Raw genomic sequence first — 23,901 nt, 5'->3', positions numbered from 1 at the left:
TTTTGAATTTAGAGTGAGCATTTCATAGTGAATAATATTTAATGTTGCACATGAACCTAGATATATTTAATCATCCAGAAAGTTTTTTTTTTTTGTTTTTTTCCCAGACACGTTTTCTTCATTTTGTGATCTTCACATATAAAAAGCAGTGATTTTAATAGAAACTTATTGAGATTTATTTGTGTTCCATATGAATAAATGAGAAGTGTTCCATTTGTGATACAAAATTCATAAAATAGTTTATTTGCATTTGATGTTAATGGTTCAAAGAATTTCAGGGTGAATGGTTGGCCCCCATACATTTTCACCTCGCTAAATCTGGCCCTCTTTTCAAAAAGTTTGGACACCCCTGGTCTATAGGTACGGTTGCTGTATGGACAACCCCCAGTGCTATTGGAACTTTTACCGAAGTACACGTACGTAGCGTTTTAGGGTTTGGGTTTAGGGTTAGGTTATAACCCTATATCGCATCACTTTTTAGGGTTAGGTTTATGTTTAGGTTTAGTCTTAGTCACATGACCTAAACTGGCCAATGAGGGCCGCTGCGTATGGATAGAATGTTGGAATATTAATATGGCAACCGTACAGATAGCCACTGCCTTTTTAATTAATAAACAGCTGCACAATATGTGCCACTTTTAGATTTTTCTCCCCTAAGGGACAGCACGTGTAGGTGAATTTTGTAGTGTTGCTTGTTACAGAGAAGGTCTGGGTTAGGACACACTCAGAAATCCATTAAAACAGTATTTTTCATGCTGTTCTGAGAAGTAGCAAAAGCAGCAACTTCTGAAACATGTATTTTAATATTCAAAATAAGCTATAAAAAAATGTCGATATACGCAATATCGTAATTTTATATATCTTGAATGTTGACATTTACCCAGCCCTACTGTGTACCACAAGCAACACTGTTGATATCTGACAGTTTTAGTTATTTCAAGTGATTACATGTAAAAGTGACTCGATATTGATATCTAATATCGGATCCATATCGGCAAAAAAATAAAAAGAGCATCGGATTATATTTACCTTCTTCTAATATATATAGTTTTTTTTTTTCAAGCTTATTTTTTTTTTTTTGTAGAACATTCTTATGTTTAAGGTTAAAATGTATATAACCCATTGGTTAATAATAAATGGGTCAGTTTTCCATCATTTCTACTGCTGCTGACTATTGTTGGGTTTAAGTAATATCGTTTGATTTAGCCTTTTCTAACATTCCACTCTACAAGATAATAAAAGTATGTATGATTCAGGGTTCTCGCCTGGAATTTTTCACAGTGTAGGGGGATCGCGAGCAAGCGCCACCGGCGCGAGTGTTGTAGGGGGCTCCGGGTGCATCCCCCCTAGAAAATGTTTAAATTTATAATCCTCTGACGGCCACATTTTGTGAAGTAAAGCTAATTTTTTTTTTGTTTTGTTTTTTGACCTTTGTTCCAGCCTTACTTTAAAGCCAGAAGTGATTTGTTGAATTGGGGAAGGTGATGATGAATGTAGTTAAAGAGTTAGTCATGCTTGGTTTAGGTCCTCCACTAATAAATACTCACACGCACTGTATTGTGTATTGTGGAACAATTTTTACGACGGTACCGGTTAAAGAAGGAAATAAACAACAGAAAAGCCCTTCTACGCTGGTTAAAACACGCCGTAGGGGGTGACATAAGTCACATCACACCGTAGGGGATTAAAATTATACCATAAAGGGCCCCTACGCTCAACAGCGCTGGTGAGAACCCTGTGATTCATGCTGATATTGTGTCCGTTAATTACATGTGGGAGGTATTACTGCTGTGCATGTCTGTGGTGATTAAAGAATACTTTGCAGTGGATCGAACTGTGGTGTTTCCTTTTCAACCATCATGGTTATATTTAGGGATGTCCCGATACAACCTTTTTATTTCTGATATGATATCAATATTGCAGCCTTGCTTTTTCTATCTCTTTCTTTTTTCTTTAATAAAAAAACAAATAATGACTTATTCTGTAGTGTGGAATGTTAGAAAAGGTTTGATCCAGTGATGTTTCTCAGAGAACAATAGTCAGCAACAGTAGGTATGAGAAAAACTGACCCATTTATTATTAACCAATTGGTTACATAATTTTTAACCTTCAATATAATATCTACAGTATTCTACATTTCAATAAAATAAATAAAAAATGAATTAAAAAAAAAGAAAAACGGAAAATCCGGAAATTTGAATCCAATATTCGTTTTCAGGCTAACATCAGACCGATATCGGATCGGGACACCCCTAGTTTTATTCATGTTTAGTCACGGTTGTGTGCATTTGTTAGTGGTACATTTATTTATCTCTAAAGTAAGACATTTGTTTTAAGGATTCCAACAAAAATGTGTGACGCAGCATTTCTGTAAAACATTTTAGTATCCAAATCAAAGTTAGCTGCCTCTAAAGTCAGTCTTTGCTTTCGTGTCTCAGCTCCAGAATTTGGGCATCAACCCCGCCAACATTGGATTCAGCACTCTGACCATGGAATCGGATAAGTTCATCTGCATAAGGGAGAAAGTGGGCGAGCAGGCCCAGGTCGTCATCATTGACATGGCCGACCCCAACAATCCCATCCGCCGCCCCATCTCTGCAGACAGCGCCATCATGAACCCTGCAAGCAAAGTGATCGCCCTTAAAGGTAAACGCCCTGTCAAATCTGTTTAGGAACAGAAGCTCAGCAAATGTGTAAATTTCATGTTGTCAATCAGTTATGCAGTAATCACATTATCATTTTAATATTCATGTGGAGACTGTCCCATTTGTGTTTGTCAAATAAAAAAAAAGACCTAACTAATGTTGTAAAGTACTTCTCTGAGTAGAAATGATCTATAATAATGTAGAATAGTAGTGTTGGTCAATATCATGCTGTCTTTGAATGCTTTGTCTATTTTGCTTGTTTTTGCTCTTTTTTCATTTCTCACGGCTTTCTTATGTTTGCAGACGGTGAGTTGAATTTTACATATCATGAGTTGTCAAAGTGAGCCCGTATGCACTGTCTTGAAAATGTGTGCACCTTACTTATAGCAACTCTAATGAATGCTTGAATTAATAAGGCTTACCCTAAGAGTAGATGACCAAAATATTTCCCTTAAAATTCTTTTTTTCTGTGTGTATGTGTGTATTTGTGTTTCTCTCATCAACCACACGGAACATATATTTTATGTTACATGGGACAATGTAAAGGACGGTTCTTTAGATTTAAAATGTGTTTCTGCATTATTTAAAAGACTCTTTCAATGCACATAAAACAAACTGAAATAAACATAATTGGTTGAATGGCCATTATTTACCACATGTTATAAGTAATGCATAATATTGTTATAGTATTTACGTTTAAAACCACTCTCACTCATTCTATGGATTGGACTCTAACACTCCTATGTTCAGGGCTCAACCTTTAAGAGCTGCATTTCATTTGTTTGTATTTTAATTAACAGTGCTTTGATGTATTTTTTAAGAATATATTTTTTATGAGTTTTCATAAATCTACCAATTGTAAAACAGACGTAAAGTTTCTCATAATGATGTATTAGGAATAGGGATGTAACGATTAATCGTAAGCCAGTTAAAAATCGATTCATAGGTATCACGATTCACATCGATACTGTGAAAATTGAATCGCAGTACTTTTTTTAACCAGTAGAGGTGTTGGCGGCGGGTGGAATCTGCTAATACTTTCTTTCTGGCCGCCTTCTACTTTTAAACATGTTCATAAATGATTCCTTACCCCTTTAGCACCAAAAAATCTCTGTAATATTACGTCAATTTCTCTAAAAGTCATGTTTTTCTATTAGCTCTGTCTGCTAGTGTAGCATGTCTTCTTCACTGCAAGATATCTGCATGCCAACCGACCACTGGGTTACCAGCGCCCCCTGCCTGTCCAAACAAATATCTTACCTAAATACAGTAAAATGACTGTTTTTTTAAGTCCAATAGTTAAGGCACAAAATACATTTTCAGTTGCACTTTAAAAAAAAAAAGAACTAATATGCAGTTTTGCATTGTTTACTATAGAACCAGAATTTAAATTAATAGGCTTCTTCTTCATTTGTATTATTCCTTTATTTCATTCAAGATTTATTTTTAGTTAAATTGCATTGTTTTGAATAGTTTTTTTTATAGTTTTTTTCCCCAAAAAAAAAATATTTTTCAGTCATCATTTTTCTACAGTCCCATTTTGTAAAATAAATCTTGAGAGAATCGTATCCGGAGTTGAGTGAATCGTGGCATCCCTAATTAGGAACATGTTAATTCAGTGTTTTTCAACCTTGGGGTTGCCAGAAATTTAAATGGGGTCGCTTGAAGTGTCTAGTAATTGAGTAAAAAAACAACCCATTAATTACTGATTAAAAATACATTTTAAAAGACGTCGGGCTTGTTATCGGAGGGTCGCTGGTTCAAATCTCAGACGGGCCATCGCTGTGGGGATGTTGAGCAAGTTCCTTAAACCCTAACTGCTCCTCAGGTGCCGCAACATGGCTGCCCACTGCTCCTCAGGATTGGACTAAATGCAGAGGACAAATTTCATATATGTAAAAACATATATGACCAATAAAGGCGAAAGCCCTGATTTTTTTTAATTAATCTTTAAATAAATAAAATGTAGTATAAAATATCTGAGCTGGTGCATCTAGTCACTTTATGCACTAGTCCTGGTTACTCTGTATTTCTTACACATCATAACAAACACAGTCAAAAACTAATTATAGAAAAAAAAGTCATTGGGGTCACCAGAAATTCAAATGAGTGATATTAAAATGGGGTCACGGACTAAAAAAGGTTGGAAACCACCGCCTTAATTTTTGCTGTTTTACAAAGTGCATGTAGTTCAACTCAGCACTTGCATTATAATTACCACAATATTTTCTTTAGATGACTTAGTAAATGGGCTTTGCCACATTACACATTCTCATGTTTTTATGGACAAACCTGCCTATTGAAGTTTGGGTGACTGTATTTTCTTTAGCAGAAAGGTGACAGATTTTGCCCACGCAGACACCCATTTTCCTGTATGTGAGAAGTTTGGCTTTATCGCTCTCAACATACAGTGAAATAACAAGGAATAAGTGCTAAATGTATTTCCCCCCTGGAAAGATGTTAAGCTTCTTTAAATGGATTAGTTTGGGTGGAGCTTCCATATTCAAAATCTAAAATATATGTCCTGAGCACAAGCAGTTCTCTAAGGTGTGAGTTCATCTGTCCAGCATCCCTCTCTCATTGTCACATCTGTTGTTTGTGCTTTGTGGTCTTCTTTTGCTTATCTGCATTCAGACCCAAACCCAAATTCCACCCCCCCACCTCCCACCTCTGTTTTAGATTTAAATTTGCTATGTGAATCAGTTTTAGAGCAATACCAATGGACATAGTTTGAGTTTCAGATTACCCACGTAGGTCTCACTTTAGTGCACACAGGGCACTATTATATGATCTTCTGCTGACACATCAGCTCTTGACTGAGCTGTGAACAGTCAACAGTGGAGCTCTAAAACTAGTGCACCAGCCTACAGTAAAGGAAAACAAATCTGATACAGGTGTTTTTGTAATTACATTGAATGCAGGGAAATGGCATTATTTCAGTTAAATAATTTTCCAAAGCTGCAAATGAAATGTAAGGAGTTTTCTTTGAAAACTTGAAACAATCTGAGCCAAACATTTGAGTTTCTCTTACAGTATTCTGTTGCATCAGACCTAACTGAATGCAGATCAACTATTTCAGTGGTTGCTCTTTTGTTGGTCTTGCATTAGCCACTGGACTGAAAGTGAACTCTCTGCTGTTTGTGGGCCGTTAGAAGAAAAAGAGAGGGCTGAGAGGGGGAGGGGCTTAGCCTTTGTATGCTAACCTCGCCTTTTCTTACTTCCAGCGGCAAAGACCCTGCAGATCTTTAACATTGAGATGAAGAGCAAGATGAAGGCTCACACAATGACGGATGACGTGACCTTTTGGAAGTGGATTTCCCTCAACACCGTTGCCCTGGTCACAGACAACGCAGTCTACCATTGGAGTATGGAGGGGGACTCGCAACCAATCAAAGTCTTTGACCGACACTCCAGCCTAGCAGGATGCCAGATCATCAACTATCGCACTGACGCCAAACAGAAATGGCTGCTGCTCATTGGCATTTCTGCACAGGTAGGAATTTTGTTCAATAGTTGTTAAATTACAACTTAATTATGATTATGTTGACCCTCAAATTTTTCAAATTACAATTAAAATTACTATCATTATTATTTCCCTGAAAGTAAATTCCAATTATGTTCTCAATTACTAATGTTGAATTACAATTAATCACAATTACTGAGCCTTTAATAAATAACCTGATAAAACATAACCTTCCTCTTGTGTTAGCCTCCCGTTAGCATCTGTTATGATGATGGCTCAGTTTGACCCATGTCTTAAATCAGCTGTAAAATACACTAAAACACATTATCTGTCATCTAATTTGTTTCTCATCTTTTGGTTACTTTGTTAGGTTTCCAAATCAATGAAAATATTAGTATTAATGTTTTTGGTGTGGGCGTCTGATTCTGTTTTCTGTCACTATTCCCCTAGATTTTAAAATAGTAAAATTACCCTCAAGAGAACTAACAGGTAAACTTGATATGAAACATATTTTATTAATTGTATTCTAAGTATGTGTAAACCACAGAACTACAAGATGGTTCCCCAGTTCTGTATTTAATAACATTTGAAATGACAGTTTTTATAGAATTTTTATGCCAATTACAATTAGAAAGTAAATTATTTGAACTCAATTACAATGAAATTATGATTACAACAGCAGCATGTTTTTTTTCAATTACGACTACAAGTATAATTACATCATAATTGAAATGAATTATCAATTACGTGAGTACTGCTTGTTGATGTTAAGAGGTTTTTTGTACATAAGGCCGAGATGTTTGGAATCAATTTAATTAAACCTGTTGCGGGTTTTTTTTTTTTTAGCAAAACCGTGTTGTCGGAGCCATGCAGCTGTACTCTGTGGACCGGAAGGTTTCTCAGCCGATTGAAGGTCATGCTGCCGGCTTTGCACAGTTCAAGATGGAGGGCAACACTGAAGAGTCAACTCTGTTCTGCTTCGCCGTACGAGGACAGGCTGGAGGAAAAGTAAGAATGACTGTCAACCAAAACATCAACAAGAGGAGGGTCTTCATATGGAACAATACAAACAGTTTTTCAGCTTCCTTTGAAACCGTGCAGCCTCACATTGATGCTCTGTCTTGTTTCTTTTCTTTTAGCTCCATATTATTGAAGTAGGAACTCCGCCAACTGGAAACCAGCCGTTTCCAAAGAAAGCCGTGGACGTTTTCTTTCCCCCTGAAGCCCAGAATGACTTTCCAGTTGCAATGCAGGTATAAAACTCCTCAGCTAAATATGATCCTTGCATAACATCAGTAATGTCAACTTAGTAAAAATAGATTGGTTTCTTCTCTTAAAGTGTATTATCATACTGGCGTCTGTTGTCGAAAGGCATCTTTGCAATGAGTTGCTGAGCTCTTTTTTTTAAATTTTTTTGTTAATACATTATTCAACCAGAATCTTTCCCTTTTTTGCATTTAGATCAGCTCAAAGCAGGATGTAGTATTCCTAATCACCAAATATGGATACATCCATCTATATGACCTGGAGACAGGAACCTGCATCTACATGAACAGGATCAGTGGAGAAACCATCTTTGTCACCGCTCCACACGAACCCACCGCTGGCATCATTGGAGTCAACAGGAAAGGACAGGTACTCAAATGTCATGTTATTTCTTTACTAAGTGCAATGTTCTCTAGTCAGTTAATGTTCTGTCACTGAATAGCATTTCTTTTTTTTTTTTTTTTTTTTTTTTTTTTACAAAAACGGCTGTAACGACATGTAATCCTACTCCTGTATGTATGTATTTGTGAGTGATCTACTTTTCCCACGGTTTTTCAGGCCTCCTATACCTCAGCTGGTTGTCAGCTTTGACCTTGTCTGAGCAGATCTCTGGGGGAACAATATCAGGCTGATGGTGCATCTTCATTTCCACGCAGCTCGTGGCAGTTAAAGTAGAAAAGCTAAGACTGGCCTGGCAGACTTCAAAATCTAATCCTATTATTGCCCTTCACACCTGCTGGCCTGCTGTACACAGATCAGTGCTCTGCAAAAACACACACACACACTGACAGACAAACAAGTACCGTAATATCCTTTATCCCTTATCAAGATTAATACCTTTTTTAAAAGAGACCTTGCACATGATGGCAGGTTATTTTGGCCGATAAACATGACCGTTGCATGTTTGAGAAATGCACGTTTTATTTATATACATTATTTAATTTTGTTTCATAACCAAGTATACAGTAAATTTAGACTAAGCTTTTGCCTTAAATTTGAATTTAAATACCAAATAGAGAGCAGAGAGCATGTAGCACAATCAAAAAACACGCACTTCCCTTTTTTTGAAGCAGTGTGCTGGATCAAAAGGTCCGCACAACTGCGTGGTTAGCTCCCAAATTCAGTTTTAATTTACAAAACTGAATTTGGGAGCTAACCACGTAGTTGTGCGGACTTTTTTTCTTATCTGAGAGAGCACTAACTAGAGATTTGTGACGTTAAAGAAGTCTTGAGCACCATCACACTGTAAGATGGGGTCATGAAATCTTTTGAAATGGGTTTAAATGGATAAAATATATAAAATTGTTGACTTCATCAGTTTTGAAGTCATCAGTTGCGTTTCCACGGTTTTGTACTGATTAGAAATGTGTGTTCCTAAGGGTTTTTTTCTTCCTTTTTCCAGGTGTTATCAGTGTGTGTGGAGGAGGAGAACATCATCCCTTACATCACGAATGTGCTCCAGAACCCAGACCTGGCTCTCCGCATGGCCGTACGCAACAACCTCGCTGGTGCCGAGGAGCTGTTCGCCCGCAAGTTCAACACCCTGTTTGCTGCAGGGAATTACTCAGAAGCTGCCAAAGTGGCAGCCAATGCACCTAAGGTAGTACCATGATGTCACTACACTGTGTGGCCTCCACTTGTTCCAAATCTAAAAATCTGCAGGTCAACATGTGGAGACAGATTCTATTTGATCCCGTAATGCTTCACCTTGAGAAACTGATTAATTCAGCCATGTTTTTTTTTCTACCAGGGCATCCTGAGAACTCCAGACACCATTCGCAGGTTCCAAAGTGTTCCGGCCCAACCAGGCCAAACTTCTCCTCTGCTTCAATACTTTGGCATCCTGTTGGACCAAGGCCAGCTCAACAAGTTTGAGTCCCTGGAGCTGTGCAGGCCCGTTCTCCAGCAGGGCCGCAAGCAGCTGCTGGAAAAATGGCTGAAGGAGGATAAGGTAGTTTTCTTTTGATTGTGTTTAATTTTAATTCTCCCTCCATGTACTGTGTCAGTGTTGAAATGTAATCCATCTTTTTTTATATGTATATATAATTTTGGGTGAAGCTATAAAAACTTTTTTACACAATGAGGTGCTTATCTTGTAACCAATCAAAAGAAGACAAACTATCCAAATATCACTAATTCAGCTCAGCTTACTGCACTTATCAAATATAGACATTACAAAATGTTTTCAGGAAGAAAAAAGTTTGTGATGCTAATGTTTACTGCTCTGATAACTCAGTTATCTCTTAACAGCCCCTTCATAATCATTTCTGGTTTAGTAGCTGCTTCGTCCTTAGCTATTTCTGTTTTGTTTTGTTTTTTTTTCAATACTTTTTTTATTTTTATTTTGTAATTTGGAACAAGATGTGAAACAAACAGGGGACTGGGTTGTACAAAAAAAGCACAAGAATAGATACAAAGATAAAATAAACACAAAGGTTAGGTAGCACGCTACAGGTTTTGGCACAGGTAATGTTCATTGTCTTTGTTTGTGGTGTTACGGTGAAATTTACTGTTACCTCTTCTTTGACTTGAAAACACACTCTGTGGTGACAAATGATGAATACCAGACAGGAGAGATGATGAAGTAATAAAAAATGATTTAATCTAAACTAAATAAAAAGGTACAAAGCGGGATAGACAAAGTGGTGGTCTCCTCTGGCCAGAGGAGAAGCGCGAAGAAGAAGGGCCCAAATGTTCCTTTCACACACTTTTATACCCCACTGTCCCACCTCCCCCCTTCCACAGACAGCAAAGAAGAGACCAGGGGGGGAAGGTCAGTCTGCCGGAGGTGACACCTCCGATGTCGGGGTGAAAGTTAGATGTGTGTGTGTGGGTGTATGAGTGAGTGTGTGTATGTGTATATGATGTGTGTGTGTGTGTATGTGATGTCTGGGGTGGGTTTGGACGTGCTCTGGCCTTCGAGATTAAACTGAGGCCAACTGACATTCCATTAGAGAAGCTGTATTATGGGAGTATGGGCCCACTGACTTTGCAGGAAGAGGAAAAGACATCAGACAGACGTGGAAAGTTACAAATTGGGGTATTAAGTTGAATGAGATCAAAAAGCAAATATATGAGTATACATAATTAATCAATTTTGCCACCACAGTGGCAATTCCGTTTTTTCCAGTATTCATCTCCTTTATTCTTTTAAAGTTTCAGTGTGGAAGTCATTTTCTCCTTGCTGTGGATTGAGTTGATCAGAATTAGAATAATTTTATTAATCCCAGTGGGAAATTGCTTTTGTTACAGCTACTTAAGAAAACGTTTAACAAAGAATAAACATTAAATAAGTGTTTAATTAAGTAAAAGACTGTTAAAAATAGGGATCAGATACACACACATTACAGTAGTAAAAAATATGAAGTAGGATATATAATACTAATAATAATAATGATACAGATATTGACAACAATCTGTGAGGTTACAGGTTGGGGAGTTCCTCTGGAGTCAGCACTTGGTTTTAGCTTTTTGGCTTGCTATTCTGAATATTTTCAGGAGGTGGGCATTTTTCCTACTAAGTCCTTCTAAAGTTTTTCCAAGGTACATGGAGGCGAAGAAGCAAAAATCCACCTTTATGTCCAAGATCTCTGTGATCAGCTATTCAACTTTTCTCCAGAAGGTTTCCTGGTGTGGGTAGGACCAGAAAATATGAATCCTCCCCACACCCCCTCCAGTGGAAAACCGGTGAACCACTCAGTTTAGATTTTTGATTTGGGGTAAGAAAGAAACATCAAATCCTGCCAAAACAGAGAATGTGTGAAAGTGTATTGATTCTTTCAAATTTGGAGCCAATTTTCTTCTGAAAGGGTTATATTTGATTCTTTTTCCCAGCGTTGTTTAATACAGTCAGTGGAGTTCTTTTTCTTTGAAATCAGGCTTTTGTAGAGTTGACCAATTATATATACAGTATATATTCTGTGTTTTTGAAACATAGGCTTTCACAAATATTTGTATAATGTTTGAATATTTGGCTGCTATGTCTGTGTTTCTACAGCTGGAATGTTCTGAGGAGCTCGGAGACTTGGTGAAGTCTGTCGATCCGACTCTTGCCCTCAGCGTCTACCTCCGAGCCAATGTCCCCAATAAGGTCATCCAGTGTTTTGCAGAGACTGGACAGTTCCAGAAGATAGTCCTCTATGCCAAGAAGGTTTGTGACATCGCACTATTTCATGTACACCAAAGTATATAACAACATCTTTTATCACAATTTGTCTTACCCCTAGGTGGGCTACACTCCAGACTGGATCTTTCTGCTCAGGAATGTGATGCGGATCAGTCCAGAACAAGGCCTTCAGTTTTCACAGATGTTGGTTCAGGATGAAGAGCCTCTTGCTGATATCACACAGGTAAACCTCACTTTATACCAACTGAAAACCATTTTGCATTCATATTAGAATAACAATAACATTTGTTTATTTATTTGACAGATTGTTGACGTTTTTATGGAGTACAACTTGATCCAGCAGTGCACATCATTCCTACTAGACGCACTGAAGAACAACAGACCAATGGAAGGGCCGCTGCAGACACGCCTACTGGAAATGAATCTGGTTCATGCACCACAGGTGCGTTAGCACATAATTACACCAGAAGCAAACATGGTGTTTAAATTAAAGTAGTTGATATTTCCACACTAGTCTTTATTTACAGTCAGAATAGGATTTTAAATGAAGACTGATGTGTGGGAATAACCTAATGATAATATAATCTTATTCGGATTAAATAATAAGAGATTTCTTTTGTCATAATTTCTGCCTGATGCCCTCACTCATTTGTTTCCTTTGTGAGAAACATTTCTAAAAAGAAACCGGAAAATGGTTTTAAATCTTTCTTTTGCCCCTCTGAAGCCACATTTTCTTGTCATATTTTGCACATGAATTTATCAACAAAGCCTCAAATCTCTCAAACCTCTGTGGTGTCTTGTGCTTTAGGTTGCAGATGCCATTCTGGGCAATCAGATGTTCACTCACTATGACCGCGCTCATGTGGCTCAGCTCTGTGAGAAGGCCGGGCTCCTGCAGAGGGCGCTGGAGCACTACACTGACTTGTATGACATAAAACGTGCTGTTGTGCACACACACCTTCTAAACCCAGAGGTACAGCATCCCCACCAAATGTAACATACCATGCTTCTGTACGCTTTACTGTATCATCAAGATGTTTATATGGTTGTTCTTTTGGTTTTTTTTTGCAGTGGTTGGTGAACTTCTTTGGATCCCTGTCCGTGGAAGATTCTCTTGAGTGTCTCAGAGCCATGCTGTCTGCAAACATCCGTCAAAACCTTCAAATCTGTGTTCAGGTCGCCTCCAAGTACCATGAACAGCTGTCTACTCAGTCCCTCACTGAACTTTTTGAGTCATTTAAGAGCTTTGAAGGTTAGATTTTTTGAGTTCTGTGAAATCTCCATTCTGTTGTTTATAACTATGTGTTAAAGTCGACTTTATTCCCCTCTAGGTTTGTTTTATTTCCTGGGTTCAATTGTGAACTTCAGCCAGGATCCAGAGGTTCATTTCAAGTATATCCAGGCTGCCTGCAAAACAGGCCAGATCAAGGAAGTGGAGAGGATCTGCAGAGAGAGTAACTGCTATGACCCCGAGCGCGTGAAGAACTTCCTCAAGGTCAGAAATAAACGGTCCAGATAGAATTAATGTCTGCAGATTGTGTTAAATGTAGCTTTTTCTTTTTTTTTTAACAGGAAGCCAAGCTTACTGATCAGCTGCCTTTAATCATTGTGTGCGATCGCTTTGACTTTGTCCACGACCTGGTGCTGTACCTGTATCGCAACAGTCTGCAGAAATACATTGAAATTTACGTGCAGAAGGTACATCTTTAAACACACAATAAACACATTCAAGTTTGTAAACATACGATCCATCTGCATTTTTCACTCAGACATTTTGAATTTCTTAAACTCATTGATATATTTATATATGTTTGTCTTTAGGTGAATCCTAGCCGTCTGCCTGTGGTCATTGGAGGGTTACTGGATGTGGACTGTGCTGAGGATGTGATTAAGAACCTGATCATGGTGGTGAGGGGACAGTTCTCCACTGATGAGCTGGTCGCTGAAGTGGAGAAAAGAAATAGGTAAAGCCAAAACGACACAAATATTGTATATATCTGTAATTTCTTGAGTCACTTAATACTTGTGTATGATCTGTAGACAAAAAGCAAGCTGCTTAAACACCAGTCCCATTAAATTCAAGCTATCTAAATATCAGAGAAGATAGTCGGTCACGTCACAGAACTCTACAGAATTGTTCCATTGGCTTTATTTCATTGTGATCTTGTTGCATATAAATCCTTATATTGATCTGATCAATAATTCCAGCAAGATTCTCTTTTTTTCTTTATGAATAATATGCTGAGGTTTCATTTATTCAGACAGGAAATCCACCTGTGATCTCCTGACATGCTTCAACTGTCAACTGCCAGTCTTTGTCAGAGGTGTCTACTGATCGCTTTGATGTTCCCTTTGATGTTTTTTTGACTTCCGTGTAATAATGCCAAAACAATAATAAATAATATTATTCAAAAGGTATCTTGCTGGAATTGTTATGTGGAAGTGAAGGAAACATCAAAGTGATCAGCAGATGCCTCTGACAAAGACTGGCTGTTGACAGTCGAAACATGTCAGGTCAGATCAAAGTGAATTTCCTGAGGAACAGTTGTCTGAATAAATGAAACTTTATCATATTATCGATCTGGTCACTTCATACAGTATCGGGACAGTTTGAACTCTCATGTTCAAATGAAAGAATAATGTGACCGCAGCTGGCAGTTCTTAGTGAACCCTATTTTAATCCAATTGAGTCTTTTTTTCCCAGGCTGAAGTTGTTGCTCCCGTGGTTAGAGGCTCGCATCCATGAAGGTTGCGAGGAGCCTGCGACCCACAACGCTTTGGCTAAGATCTACATCGACAGCAACAACAACCCTGAACGATTCCTGAGGGAGAACCCGTATTATGACAGCCGTGTGGTGGGCAAGTACTGTGAGAAGAGAGACCCTCACCTGGCCTGTGTGGCCTACGAACGAGGACAGTGTGACCAGGAGCTCATCCATGTATGGTTACCCTGAACTCACTGTTTGAAAAGTTTTACTTCATAATTTGCTGTTCATTGGTTTTAAATACGTGTGTGACCCATGCAGGTGTGCAATGAGAACTCACTTTTCAAGAGTCTGTCACGTTACCTGGTTCGTCGTAAAAACCCCGAGCTGTGGGCCAGTGTGCTGTTAGAGACCAACAACTACAGACGGCCACTCATCGATCAGGTCAGACGTGTTCACGAATTGCAAAGAAAGTCTAATTTGTAGTTTATATTTCTTGTTTTTTTTTTTTTAGTCAGAATACTGAGGTTTCATTTGACTCTGTAATGAACATTGCAGCTGTTCTATGTCACATCATCTCTGTTCTCTGTCTACTGCAGGTTGTCCAAACAGCCTTATCAGAGACTCAGGACCCAGAGGAGGTTTCTGTCACAGTGAAGGCCTTCATGACAGCCGACCTTCCCAATGAGCTCATCGAGCTCTTGGAAAAAATAGTCCTGGATAACTCAGTCTTTAGTGAGCACAGGTGAAAAACCCTAGTCTCTTTGCTTTACTTAATAATTGATGATTGAAAGTTTTTGAAGGCTGTTTACTCACTGCTATAGCTAATCTTTTCACCAGAGTCACGTTTTCTTATTCAAACCATTATATTTCTAATATTTTTCTCTCTCTCTGTTATTTCAGAAATCTCCAGAATCTGCTCATTCTGACGGCCATCAAAGCCGATCGGACCCGTGTCATGGAATACATTAACCGCCTGGATAATTATGACGCCCCCGACATTGCAAATATTGCAATCAGCAATGAACTGTTCGAGGAAGCCTTTGCTATCTTTAGGAAATTTGATGTCAACACTTCTGCTGTGCAGGTGAGCGGGGGGCTCTTCATTTGCCTATACTTAGATTTAAGATCTATTGATAGAAATGTACCTAAACTCTGTCCACGTCTGGTTTTCAGGTTCTGATTGAACACATTGGAAACCTGGATAGAGCTTATGAATTTGCAGAGCGCTGCAACGAACCTCCAGTTTGGAGTCAACTTGCAAAGGCCCAGCTTCAGAAGGGCCTAGTCAAAGAAGCCATTGATTCATACATCAAGGCTGACGACCCCTCTGCTTATATGGAGGTGGGACAAGCTGCAGCACAAAGTGGTAAGACGACATTTAAAAAAAAAACGCTTTCTGAATCTTTTGCTGTGAAAAGTTTCTGTAGAAGCAGCCAAAGAAGAACAGCTGAGTACAGAAGGTTGATGAGTTATTGACTGTGTGCAGGGAACTGGGAGGACCTGGTGAAGTTCTTGCAGATGGCTCGCAAGAAAGCACGCGAGTCATACGTGGAGACTGAACTGATCTTTGCTCTGGCTAAGACCAATCGCCTGGCTGAGCTGGAGGAGTTTATCAACGGGCCCAATAATGCTCATATTCAGCAAGTATGTCGGTTCAGAGCACACAGTGAGCTGCCTGATTTATTTTCCTCTGACCTGATTCCTCTTGTGTCGCTCTTTCTTTAAGGTGGGCGATCGTTGTTATGATGACAAGATGTATGAGGCAGCCAAACTGCTTTACAACAATGTTTCCAACTTTGGACGTCTGGCCTCCACTTTGGTGCATCTGGGAGAGTATCAGGCAGCTGTGGACGGAGCCCGCAAAGCCAACAGCACGCGCACCTGGAAGGAGGTGAGAGGACACCTAATCTTAGTTATTATAAATTCAACAGGAGCAGTCGGAGCACAAACCTCCACCAAGTGCGAGATACACTCTTTGCCAGATATTGGCTCTTATCTGGATCAGTAATCCTGATCATTGTGTCATGATCATTCACACTTTAAAGGCTTGTAGGAAACTTCTATCCCCATTAATAACGATACAGTAGGTCTAAATGTATGAGCGCACCAATTTTTTTTCTTCAATAAAGTACAATGAAATGTGCACTCTGGATCCAATGTGGATGAAACACTTTGAAGTAATTGAGGAACGAACCAACGTAATTCAGTCACATTTCACAAAGATCAGCCAGTTACATGAATTTTAAAAATTCCACCAATGATGAGAGGGATTTTTCCATTTTTGAAACTGATCTGGAATCAGTGCCTATATTGATCTGAAACTTCTCCAAATTTCAATGAATATTCCATGGTGTAAGGTCTATATTTAGTTAGAATTTTGTCAAAATCCGTCTACTGTTTTTGGTGTAATCCTGCTGACAGACAAACAAGTAAATAAATAAATGGCAGGAAATGTTGACCTCTGGTGGAAGTAAAAATCAACTGTGGATCACATCAATCCAAAGCCGTCTTGTCAACTTTATTCGTAGGACTGCTTTATAGTGTCACTAAAGATTAAATAAATTTGAGTCTGTATAATGGATAACTTATCTTTGATGTTCTGCTGCTTCCAGGTGTGTTTTGCTTGTGTGGATGGAAAGGAATTTCGTCTTGCACAAATGTGTGGCCTGCATATTGTCGTCCATGCTGATGAACTGGAGGAACTTATAAACTACTACCAGGTACTTCTGAGCAAACACTGTTGGTAACTTTACACAGGCTGTAGATCGTACTGCAAACGTGAATGACAAACTTTCCTCATTTGGTGTCCTATCTTCTCAAAACCCAAATCCCTCAAAAGGTTTAATGTCCAATGATTTTCAGTTTATATGTTAATGAAGAAGTTTATAAATGGCTGCATGTGTTTCCTTGTTTTTACAGGACCGTGCTTACTTTGAAGAGCTGATCACTATGCTGGAGGCAGCTCTGGGGCTGGAGCGCGCTCACATGGGGATGTTCACTGAGCTGGCCATTCTCTACTCCAAGTTCAAGCCACAGAAGATGAGGGAACACCTTGAACTCTTTTGGTCTCGCGTAAACATTCCTAAGGTGTGCATAGAAATACGTTTTTACCCAAATTCTTGACCTATCTTGAAGGAAAATTCCTAAGTTTGCCTTGTTTGTTTTTAGGTACTTCGAGCAGCCGAACAGGCCCACCTGTGGGCGGAGCTCGTTTTCCTGTATGACAAATACGAGGAATACGACAACGCCATCATCACCATGATGAACCACCCATCAGATGCTTGGAAAGAGGGGCAGTTCAAAGACATTGTCACTAAGGTATACATTTTCTACCAATCACAGGCAGTGTCACAGTGTGCGAGTGTGAACTTAAGATGTTGGAATGTGTGCTGTTGTAGGTGGCCAATGTGGAGCTCTACTACAAGGCCATTCAGTTTTACCTGGAGTTCAAGCCACTGCTACTGAACGACCTGCTCATCGTCCTCTCGCCAAGATTGGACCACACTCGTGCTGTCAACTTCTTCAGCAAGGTCTTTATACTTTTCTGTTGACATCTGACTTTCACGTCAGATACGAGAGTCATTGCTCTATGACAAACTGGGGTACCTGTACCCCGAGGGGTACATTTGTACATTGCAGGGGGTACTCGGAAAAAACTTTTGGGAAATGTTCCTAGTTCCTTTTTAGGCTTTTTTTGAGCAAATTCACCACAAACTACCAGTAATATTGCTCAATAAATTACAAAATTTTCTTGTAATTTATTTGAACAGGATTATTTTATGCTGTAGAGGCCGTTTTATCAAACTTCTGGCAATAGGAGACAATAATTAGCTACATTTTACAAAGAAGACTATTTACAAAGAAGTTGCATGATATATTCTTTTTAAATAATTTATACTTTGCACACATTGTTTTTAATTTGTAGATGAAGCCTTTGCAAACCAATGTTTAAGATACATTTAGGGGTTTATGAGAGTCCGCTGTTTCACATATAAAAAAGCACATTAAATTAGGGCGACAGTACTTATGATACGAAGAGGGAGTGCACATGATTTGACAAAAATGCAAAGGGGGTACAAGGGACAAAAAAGATTGGGAACCACTGCTCTTTAGTTATAATTTTACACTCGTCAACAATAGAGCAAGTTCTGACAGTGACGCTAATGTTCTGTCATTGTCTCCCTTTAGGTTAAACAGCTTCCTCTTGTTAAACCTTACCTAAGGTCTGTTCAGAATCACAACAACAAGTCGGTGAATGAGGCTCTAAATAACCTCTTTATTAACGAGGAGGACTATGCGGTAAGATAACAGCTTTTTTTTTTTTTTTTTAAGTTTTCAGCACAATAACAACTTTAATCAACAGAATGAATGTAAATATGTATTTCTTTTCTTTTCTTTAATTCCCGCCCTTAGGCACTGCGTACATCCATCGACGCTTATGATAACTTTGACAACATCTCACTGGCTCAGGGCCTGGAAAAGCACGAGCTGATTGAGTTTAGGAGGATCGCAGCCTACCTTTTTAAGGGAAACAACCGTTGGAAACAGAGCGTTGAGCTCTGCAAGAAGGACAAGCTGTACAAGGTGCATCATCACAGAACAATACGTTAGCGCACTTTTTTTATTTATCATGACTGTTATTACTGTGCTAAGATTTAAATGATTGCACATTTTGAAAGAGACTAGCTCCAATTTTTTACCTTTTACAATAAGGTTACATTCAATTAATTTTTTATAATAATAATTTAACAATAAAGTTTACATTTTTTTACCCTATTTTGGGGGGCTGACTTTTTAATTCTTCAATGGGGAACGCAACAGAAGCTAAGCTTCTGTTACTTATCGACATGAATTGTTGACCGGCCTGTGTTTAAACCTCTATTGCTGCAGGATGCCATGCAATATGCATCGGAGTCCAAAGACACGGAGCTAGCGGAGGAGCTCCTGGCTTGGTTTCTAAACGAGGACAAGAAGGAGTGTTTTGCTGCCTGCTTATTTACCTGCTACGACCTGCTGCGGCCAGACGTGGTGCTGGAGACGGCCTGGAGACACAACATTATGGACTTCTCCATGCCCTACTTCATCCAGGTCATGAGAGAGTACCTCTCTAAGGTGGGTCACCTAACTACGCTGTGTCATTTAGTTATACATGTGGTGATCTGTCTGGCAGGATTTATTGAAAATCACACAAAGTAAGACAAAAAAAACAACTTTCATTGCAGCAGAAACTGTCAGTACAGTCCAGTCCTTAAAACGATGAACTTTTTAGTGCAGGAGTCGGTTTGCACTAATATCCCCCAAACATAACTCATTAAAATCCTTTTGAGCCAAACATTGTGCAGTAAAGATATAACTAGTCCTCAAATATTATTTAGTGAAAGTTGAAATTATGTAAATGATAGAGCTAACATGCTGCTAAATATATTTTTAAAGGGGTGGACATAACAAAGCAGGTTAGAAATAGACCCATTTCAATGTGGACAAACGTGAGACACGTGACTGACGTGCGTGCGCATAATTGGTGCTGAAACCACATTGTTTACATATGTGATGCTTGAAAAATTGAAAAATAGCAATGATTGAACCGCTGTTAAGGCTCGAAAATAGTTTGAAGTATGTAGAAAGCTTGTCACTTTTAGTACAGGTGAACAATTGTGGGACCCATGCATCATTCCTGAAAACGAGGGGTCATCAGATGTGCGCTCCTGGCCTGATGTTCAATGACCAGACGTTTATACATATCTGGTAGAAAAAACCCAGTGTATATACGAAGAATACCTAAAAGCATTAAGTCTCTAGGTGTTTATAACTACTTGTTATGAACGGGCAGGTATATGGGCTGCTGTACTCCTGTTAACGAAGGTTTTCGTGTATTTCTATGTATTCTCATCAGTTTCAACGGATGAGTTTCCATCTAAACATTAAGTCTCCTCCTCACTGTCCCACGTCTGCATATCAGTCCATTTACAGCTTTTCATGGTCAGGTTTTACTTAGGGATGTAATACCGATATTGCAGCCTTGAGTATTGGCCGATACTGATCCGTTATCAGAATGAATCATACAAACTTTTATTACTGATTGTGTAGTGTGGAATGTTAGAAAAAGATACAATTCAAGTTCACTTCAGTTATTTTTACTGTCAGTATATGGTGGGAACAACTGAGGGCGGGGACAAAAACAACAAAAACTTGTCAGAGCGCTCATGTCTGAGATTTTAGATGCAGTCCGATAAAACCTGATATTTGTTTTCTGGCTGATATCGAACCGATGTTGATATCGGATTGGGACACCCCTAGATTTACTGGATCCAGACTGAGATGGCGCTCTGACTGCTCCCCGTGCACCATCGCCTTATGTTGACACGATCGCTTCTGAACAAACGTAACGTGGTTATTTGGCAACTTTATGCTGTTTATTTCTATCATAAACCGGCTGATTTTTACTTATCCAGATTGTGTCAGCGCTCTACGTCTGTCTGTGTCTGTGTGTCTGTCTGCGTGTGTGTGAGATACGTCAGCTGTCAGTCTCTGTTAAGTCTTGTCTATTCTTCTGAAAAGGGTGCCCACCAGCTGGTGTGTTGTAAAATTTAAGTCCTGGTTTGGTGCTACTCCTATTTGTGCAATCAACAACACAGCACGATGCAACATTGTGTTGTTTTTTTACGAAAACAGAAGTGTTTTAATCGCGTGTCGATGCCAGTTTAATGCAGTTCTCCGGTTGTTTTGCACCGAGCCTGCGTGCGCCTGCACCTAAATGTGTATGCGTATGTCACAGGAAATGGGTCTATAGTCAGAAGGCAAGTGAGCACATCACCTGCTCACATTTATCATGATGTATATATTTTTTGAGATTCTTCAATGTTTTTTGGCATTTCATACATGGCTGAATGGTGAATTCAGACTGACTAAGGTTGTACATTTGCCAAAATCTTCAAAAATCTAAAGCCCACAAAAATGAAATTTTCTGAGGCAACCAAACCCAAAAGTGTCTGAATATAATTCAGATAAATGAAAAATGTGATGGAATTTAATTATAGATTGATAACAATTTTGATCACCTTTTAATATGTATCAAAATCTTTTTTGTAAGTAATTCAAAATTGAAAGCTTTTTACAAACTAAGTTGTGTTTTATGGCTAACCTGCTGTTAGCTCAGCCCTCCACTCCCAGCCAGGTATTATTAACCCACACTTCACTCAACGATGATAGGCAGTGATGACAATGACTTCCTGGTTCGTTGAATGTTGTAGATGCAGGGCGGCAGACCTTCATGTGTCAGCGTAGGCACTCCAGAGAAGATCTGCATTAGTTGTGTGATTCGTCACGTTTGTCTAACTCATTTCTTATTTTTTAAACATCAGCTTTTTGCTACCAGATTATTGTAGCTTTAATAATATAATTTATATTCACTCATTGTTTGTTCACTATCCTTTAGAGACAGATGCAAGAGCTCGCATGCTAGTTTACAACTAAATATTTTGCACTAAAGACAAGTAGTGATTGGTTCTTCAAATATCCATCCTGTTAGTGATTCTCAGGGTTTAAAAGAACCGTTTCTTCCACTCAGTGTGACAGAACATCTCCTGCCCCAAGCACTTCCATTTGTTTCCTTTATTCATCCTCATCTACCTCTGCTTCTGTCAGTGTATGTGCATCATCACTGCTGTTTTCCCTCTGTTTGGGTTCCTGTCCGTTTAAGCTGCTTTTCCATACAAATGCACATATTTTAGTGCAGCTGGAATGTATTCCCAGCACTTTGCTTTTTCCACTTTATTAATGTCCTTCAAATCCTTTTACAAAATTAATTTAATTATATGATTTTTCTTTTTTGTGTGTGTCGTCAGACCATGGGGAAAAAATGCTACAAATTATTTTAGAAGTTTTGGGAAATTTTGTAATATTTTTTTTCTTAAATATAGCATTGGCTGTGACACTGATGTACGTTATTTGCAATTATTGGAAATACATTTTTCCACATCGTCAATTAGGAACAAGAAGCATGCAATGGATTTCTCTGAAGGATATTTGGAAAGGGCGGCAACATTAAAAAGTGTGTGAACTTGGAGGTGCCGTGAATCCTTCCCATTGCTCACATTGCTGATCTCACCACAGTATTTGTCTTTGTTGAAAGATTAAAAAAAAAAAACTACTTGGTGCTCCTACAAAATAAAGCAAACCCCAGAATTTCTGAAAGTTATTGCATGAGAATCTAAAATTAAATTAATATGTTTAAGATGTCAAAATATTTGTTTAATTATTAAGCAGAAGGCCTTTATCATTGCCTACTCTAAAGTTAAATGGTTGGATTTCACTGTATCAGATTATTCTCATGCCAGCATTTGTATCAAAAGTAGCATTATGACCTGCATCAATCTTATAGAGTTGGTTTTACTTTTTCATGTGTCCGATCCTCTGCTCCTTTCTGTCAGTTTCTCTTCTGGGAGACTTTCACATGCTTTTCTTTTCTTTCTTAAGTTGCCTCTCTGAATTTCCCTTCCAGGTTGATGCGATAAAGGAAAAGGTGAAAGTCGAATCCATTTTCTAATCATTCCTTTTGACCCTCCCACGCCCGTCCTGTAGCTTGTAGTCTGGACCAGTAAAAGTGTGAGAAACTGCATGACCCACACCCTCCTCACCACTCCACCGCCCCCACACGCCTCCCTGTTATGTCACTTGTTTGCTTCTGTGATATTCAACCTAGTAAAGGAAAAGTAACACAAACACGAAGGGCTTTTTATTCACGTCCTTTAAGATTCTGTTTGCTGGAGCCTGACGGCTCACCCCCAATTCCCATCAAATCCGTAACTGCTCCGAAACAGCAACGCAGCTGAGAGCTGTGCTGCAGAAATGTAACAAAAATAAGACTGTGCGGGACAGGAAGTAGTGCATAGACAGAGTAAAATATCTGGATTATTTTCAAAATAAAATACTCCGCGTTCAAGGCAGATCGTATTTCCCTTCATTGACTAAGGTTACCCCTGGTAGAGGAAAACACTGACCTTCCGGGGGCCTCCAGCAGGCCCATTTTGGACTTCATCCGAAAACTGAGCACGTATTTGGAATCAAGGGAATAAAACCTGTCCGTTGATGCCACATTTTGCCAATTAACACTTTTCCGGCCCAAAAAATGTGTGTTTCGTAGCTAGTGGGCGCAATTCGGACCCTACCTGAAAACCAAGCACATATTCGGACTTGGGGGGACCAGACCTTTCCGTTTGGCCCAATCAGAGCACTTTTGAAATCCTATTTCACATAAAAATTGCATTTATCCATTGTTGAATCATATCTATATATATATATTGTGCACGATTACACGTGAATTAGCAGGATTTTTTAAGTCCTTGCTGCAAGAGATACGCAGCAAAACTGGAGGCGGTGGGGATTCCCGGACAGCAGATTGCGATGCAGTTACGCAGCGGAGCAGATACGGAACCAGTGGAAATTCAGGGTCTGAGATGATGTAGCGCGTGATACTGAACTATGCTTTTGATGCACACATTAGTTATTAGACGTGTGGAAAATCCTCATGGAGTTATTTTTTTAGTACAAACGTTAAAGCAGCACTTTGGTCCAACCCTTCAGCTAAAGGTAAAAGTGTTGTAGTAAATAATAATATTAAAGGCTCGAGTTTTAAATCTGTATTTCCTCATCAACGCCAAAACCAACCTGAAAACAAATTAATGCTTCAAATAA

At 38.9% G+C, this 23,901-nt stretch overlaps 1 protein-coding gene across 5 annotated transcripts in view; it reads left to right on the top strand.

Annotated features, from left to right (window-relative positions):
* The window catches only part of LOC114474917 (clathrin heavy chain 1), a 32,381-nt gene that overhangs the window by 2,728 nt on the left and 5,752 nt on the right, over positions 1 to 23,901 (top strand). For 2 of the 5 annotated variants that reach the window (XM_028465524.1, XM_028465525.1), the window contains exons 2-30: positions 2,439 to 2,646; positions 5,870 to 6,138; positions 6,955 to 7,116; positions 7,248 to 7,361; positions 7,570 to 7,743; positions 8,777 to 8,974; positions 9,125 to 9,325; positions 11,372 to 11,524; positions 11,601 to 11,723; positions 11,805 to 11,942; positions 12,309 to 12,473; positions 12,572 to 12,752; positions 12,832 to 12,995; positions 13,073 to 13,198; positions 13,322 to 13,464; positions 14,205 to 14,439; positions 14,527 to 14,649; positions 14,805 to 14,950; positions 15,109 to 15,292; positions 15,382 to 15,574; positions 15,695 to 15,852; positions 15,935 to 16,099; positions 16,821 to 16,928; positions 17,128 to 17,295; positions 17,377 to 17,526; positions 17,607 to 17,738; positions 18,397 to 18,507; positions 18,622 to 18,792; positions 19,099 to 19,320. In XM_028465524.1, the coding sequence (XP_028321325.1) occupies positions 2,439 to 2,646; positions 5,870 to 6,138; positions 6,955 to 7,116; positions 7,248 to 7,361; positions 7,570 to 7,743; positions 8,777 to 8,974; positions 9,125 to 9,325; positions 11,372 to 11,524; positions 11,601 to 11,723; positions 11,805 to 11,942; positions 12,309 to 12,473; positions 12,572 to 12,752; positions 12,832 to 12,995; positions 13,073 to 13,198; positions 13,322 to 13,464; positions 14,205 to 14,439; positions 14,527 to 14,649; positions 14,805 to 14,950; positions 15,109 to 15,292; positions 15,382 to 15,574; positions 15,695 to 15,852; positions 15,935 to 16,099; positions 16,821 to 16,928; positions 17,128 to 17,295; positions 17,377 to 17,526; positions 17,607 to 17,738; positions 18,397 to 18,507; positions 18,622 to 18,792; positions 19,099 to 19,320 (4,785 nt within the window). Of the gene's footprint in view, positions 1 to 2,438; positions 2,647 to 2,948; positions 2,952 to 5,869; positions 6,139 to 6,954; positions 7,117 to 7,247; positions 7,362 to 7,569; positions 7,744 to 8,776; positions 8,975 to 9,124; positions 9,326 to 11,371; positions 11,525 to 11,600; positions 11,724 to 11,804; positions 11,943 to 12,308; positions 12,474 to 12,571; positions 12,753 to 12,831; positions 12,996 to 13,072; positions 13,199 to 13,321; positions 13,465 to 14,204; positions 14,440 to 14,526; positions 14,650 to 14,804; positions 14,951 to 15,108; positions 15,293 to 15,381; positions 15,575 to 15,694; positions 15,853 to 15,934; positions 16,100 to 16,820; positions 16,929 to 17,127; positions 17,296 to 17,376; positions 17,527 to 17,606; positions 17,739 to 18,396; positions 18,508 to 18,621; positions 18,793 to 19,098; positions 19,321 to 22,708; positions 22,730 to 23,901 lie in introns of all 5 variants that reach the window. The other 3 variants (XM_028465521.1, XM_028465522.1, XM_028465523.1) reach the window with 3 other exon arrangements.

The sequence above is a fragment of the Gouania willdenowi genome, chromosome 13, assembly GCF_900634775.1.
Source record: "Gouania willdenowi chromosome 13, fGouWil2.1, whole genome shotgun sequence".
Classification (NCBI taxonomy): domain Eukaryota; kingdom Metazoa; phylum Chordata; class Actinopteri; order Blenniiformes; family Gobiesocidae; genus Gouania; species Gouania willdenowi.
The sequence above is the reverse complement of the archived record's forward strand: the minus strand, read 5'-3'. Positions and strand labels throughout refer to the sequence as shown.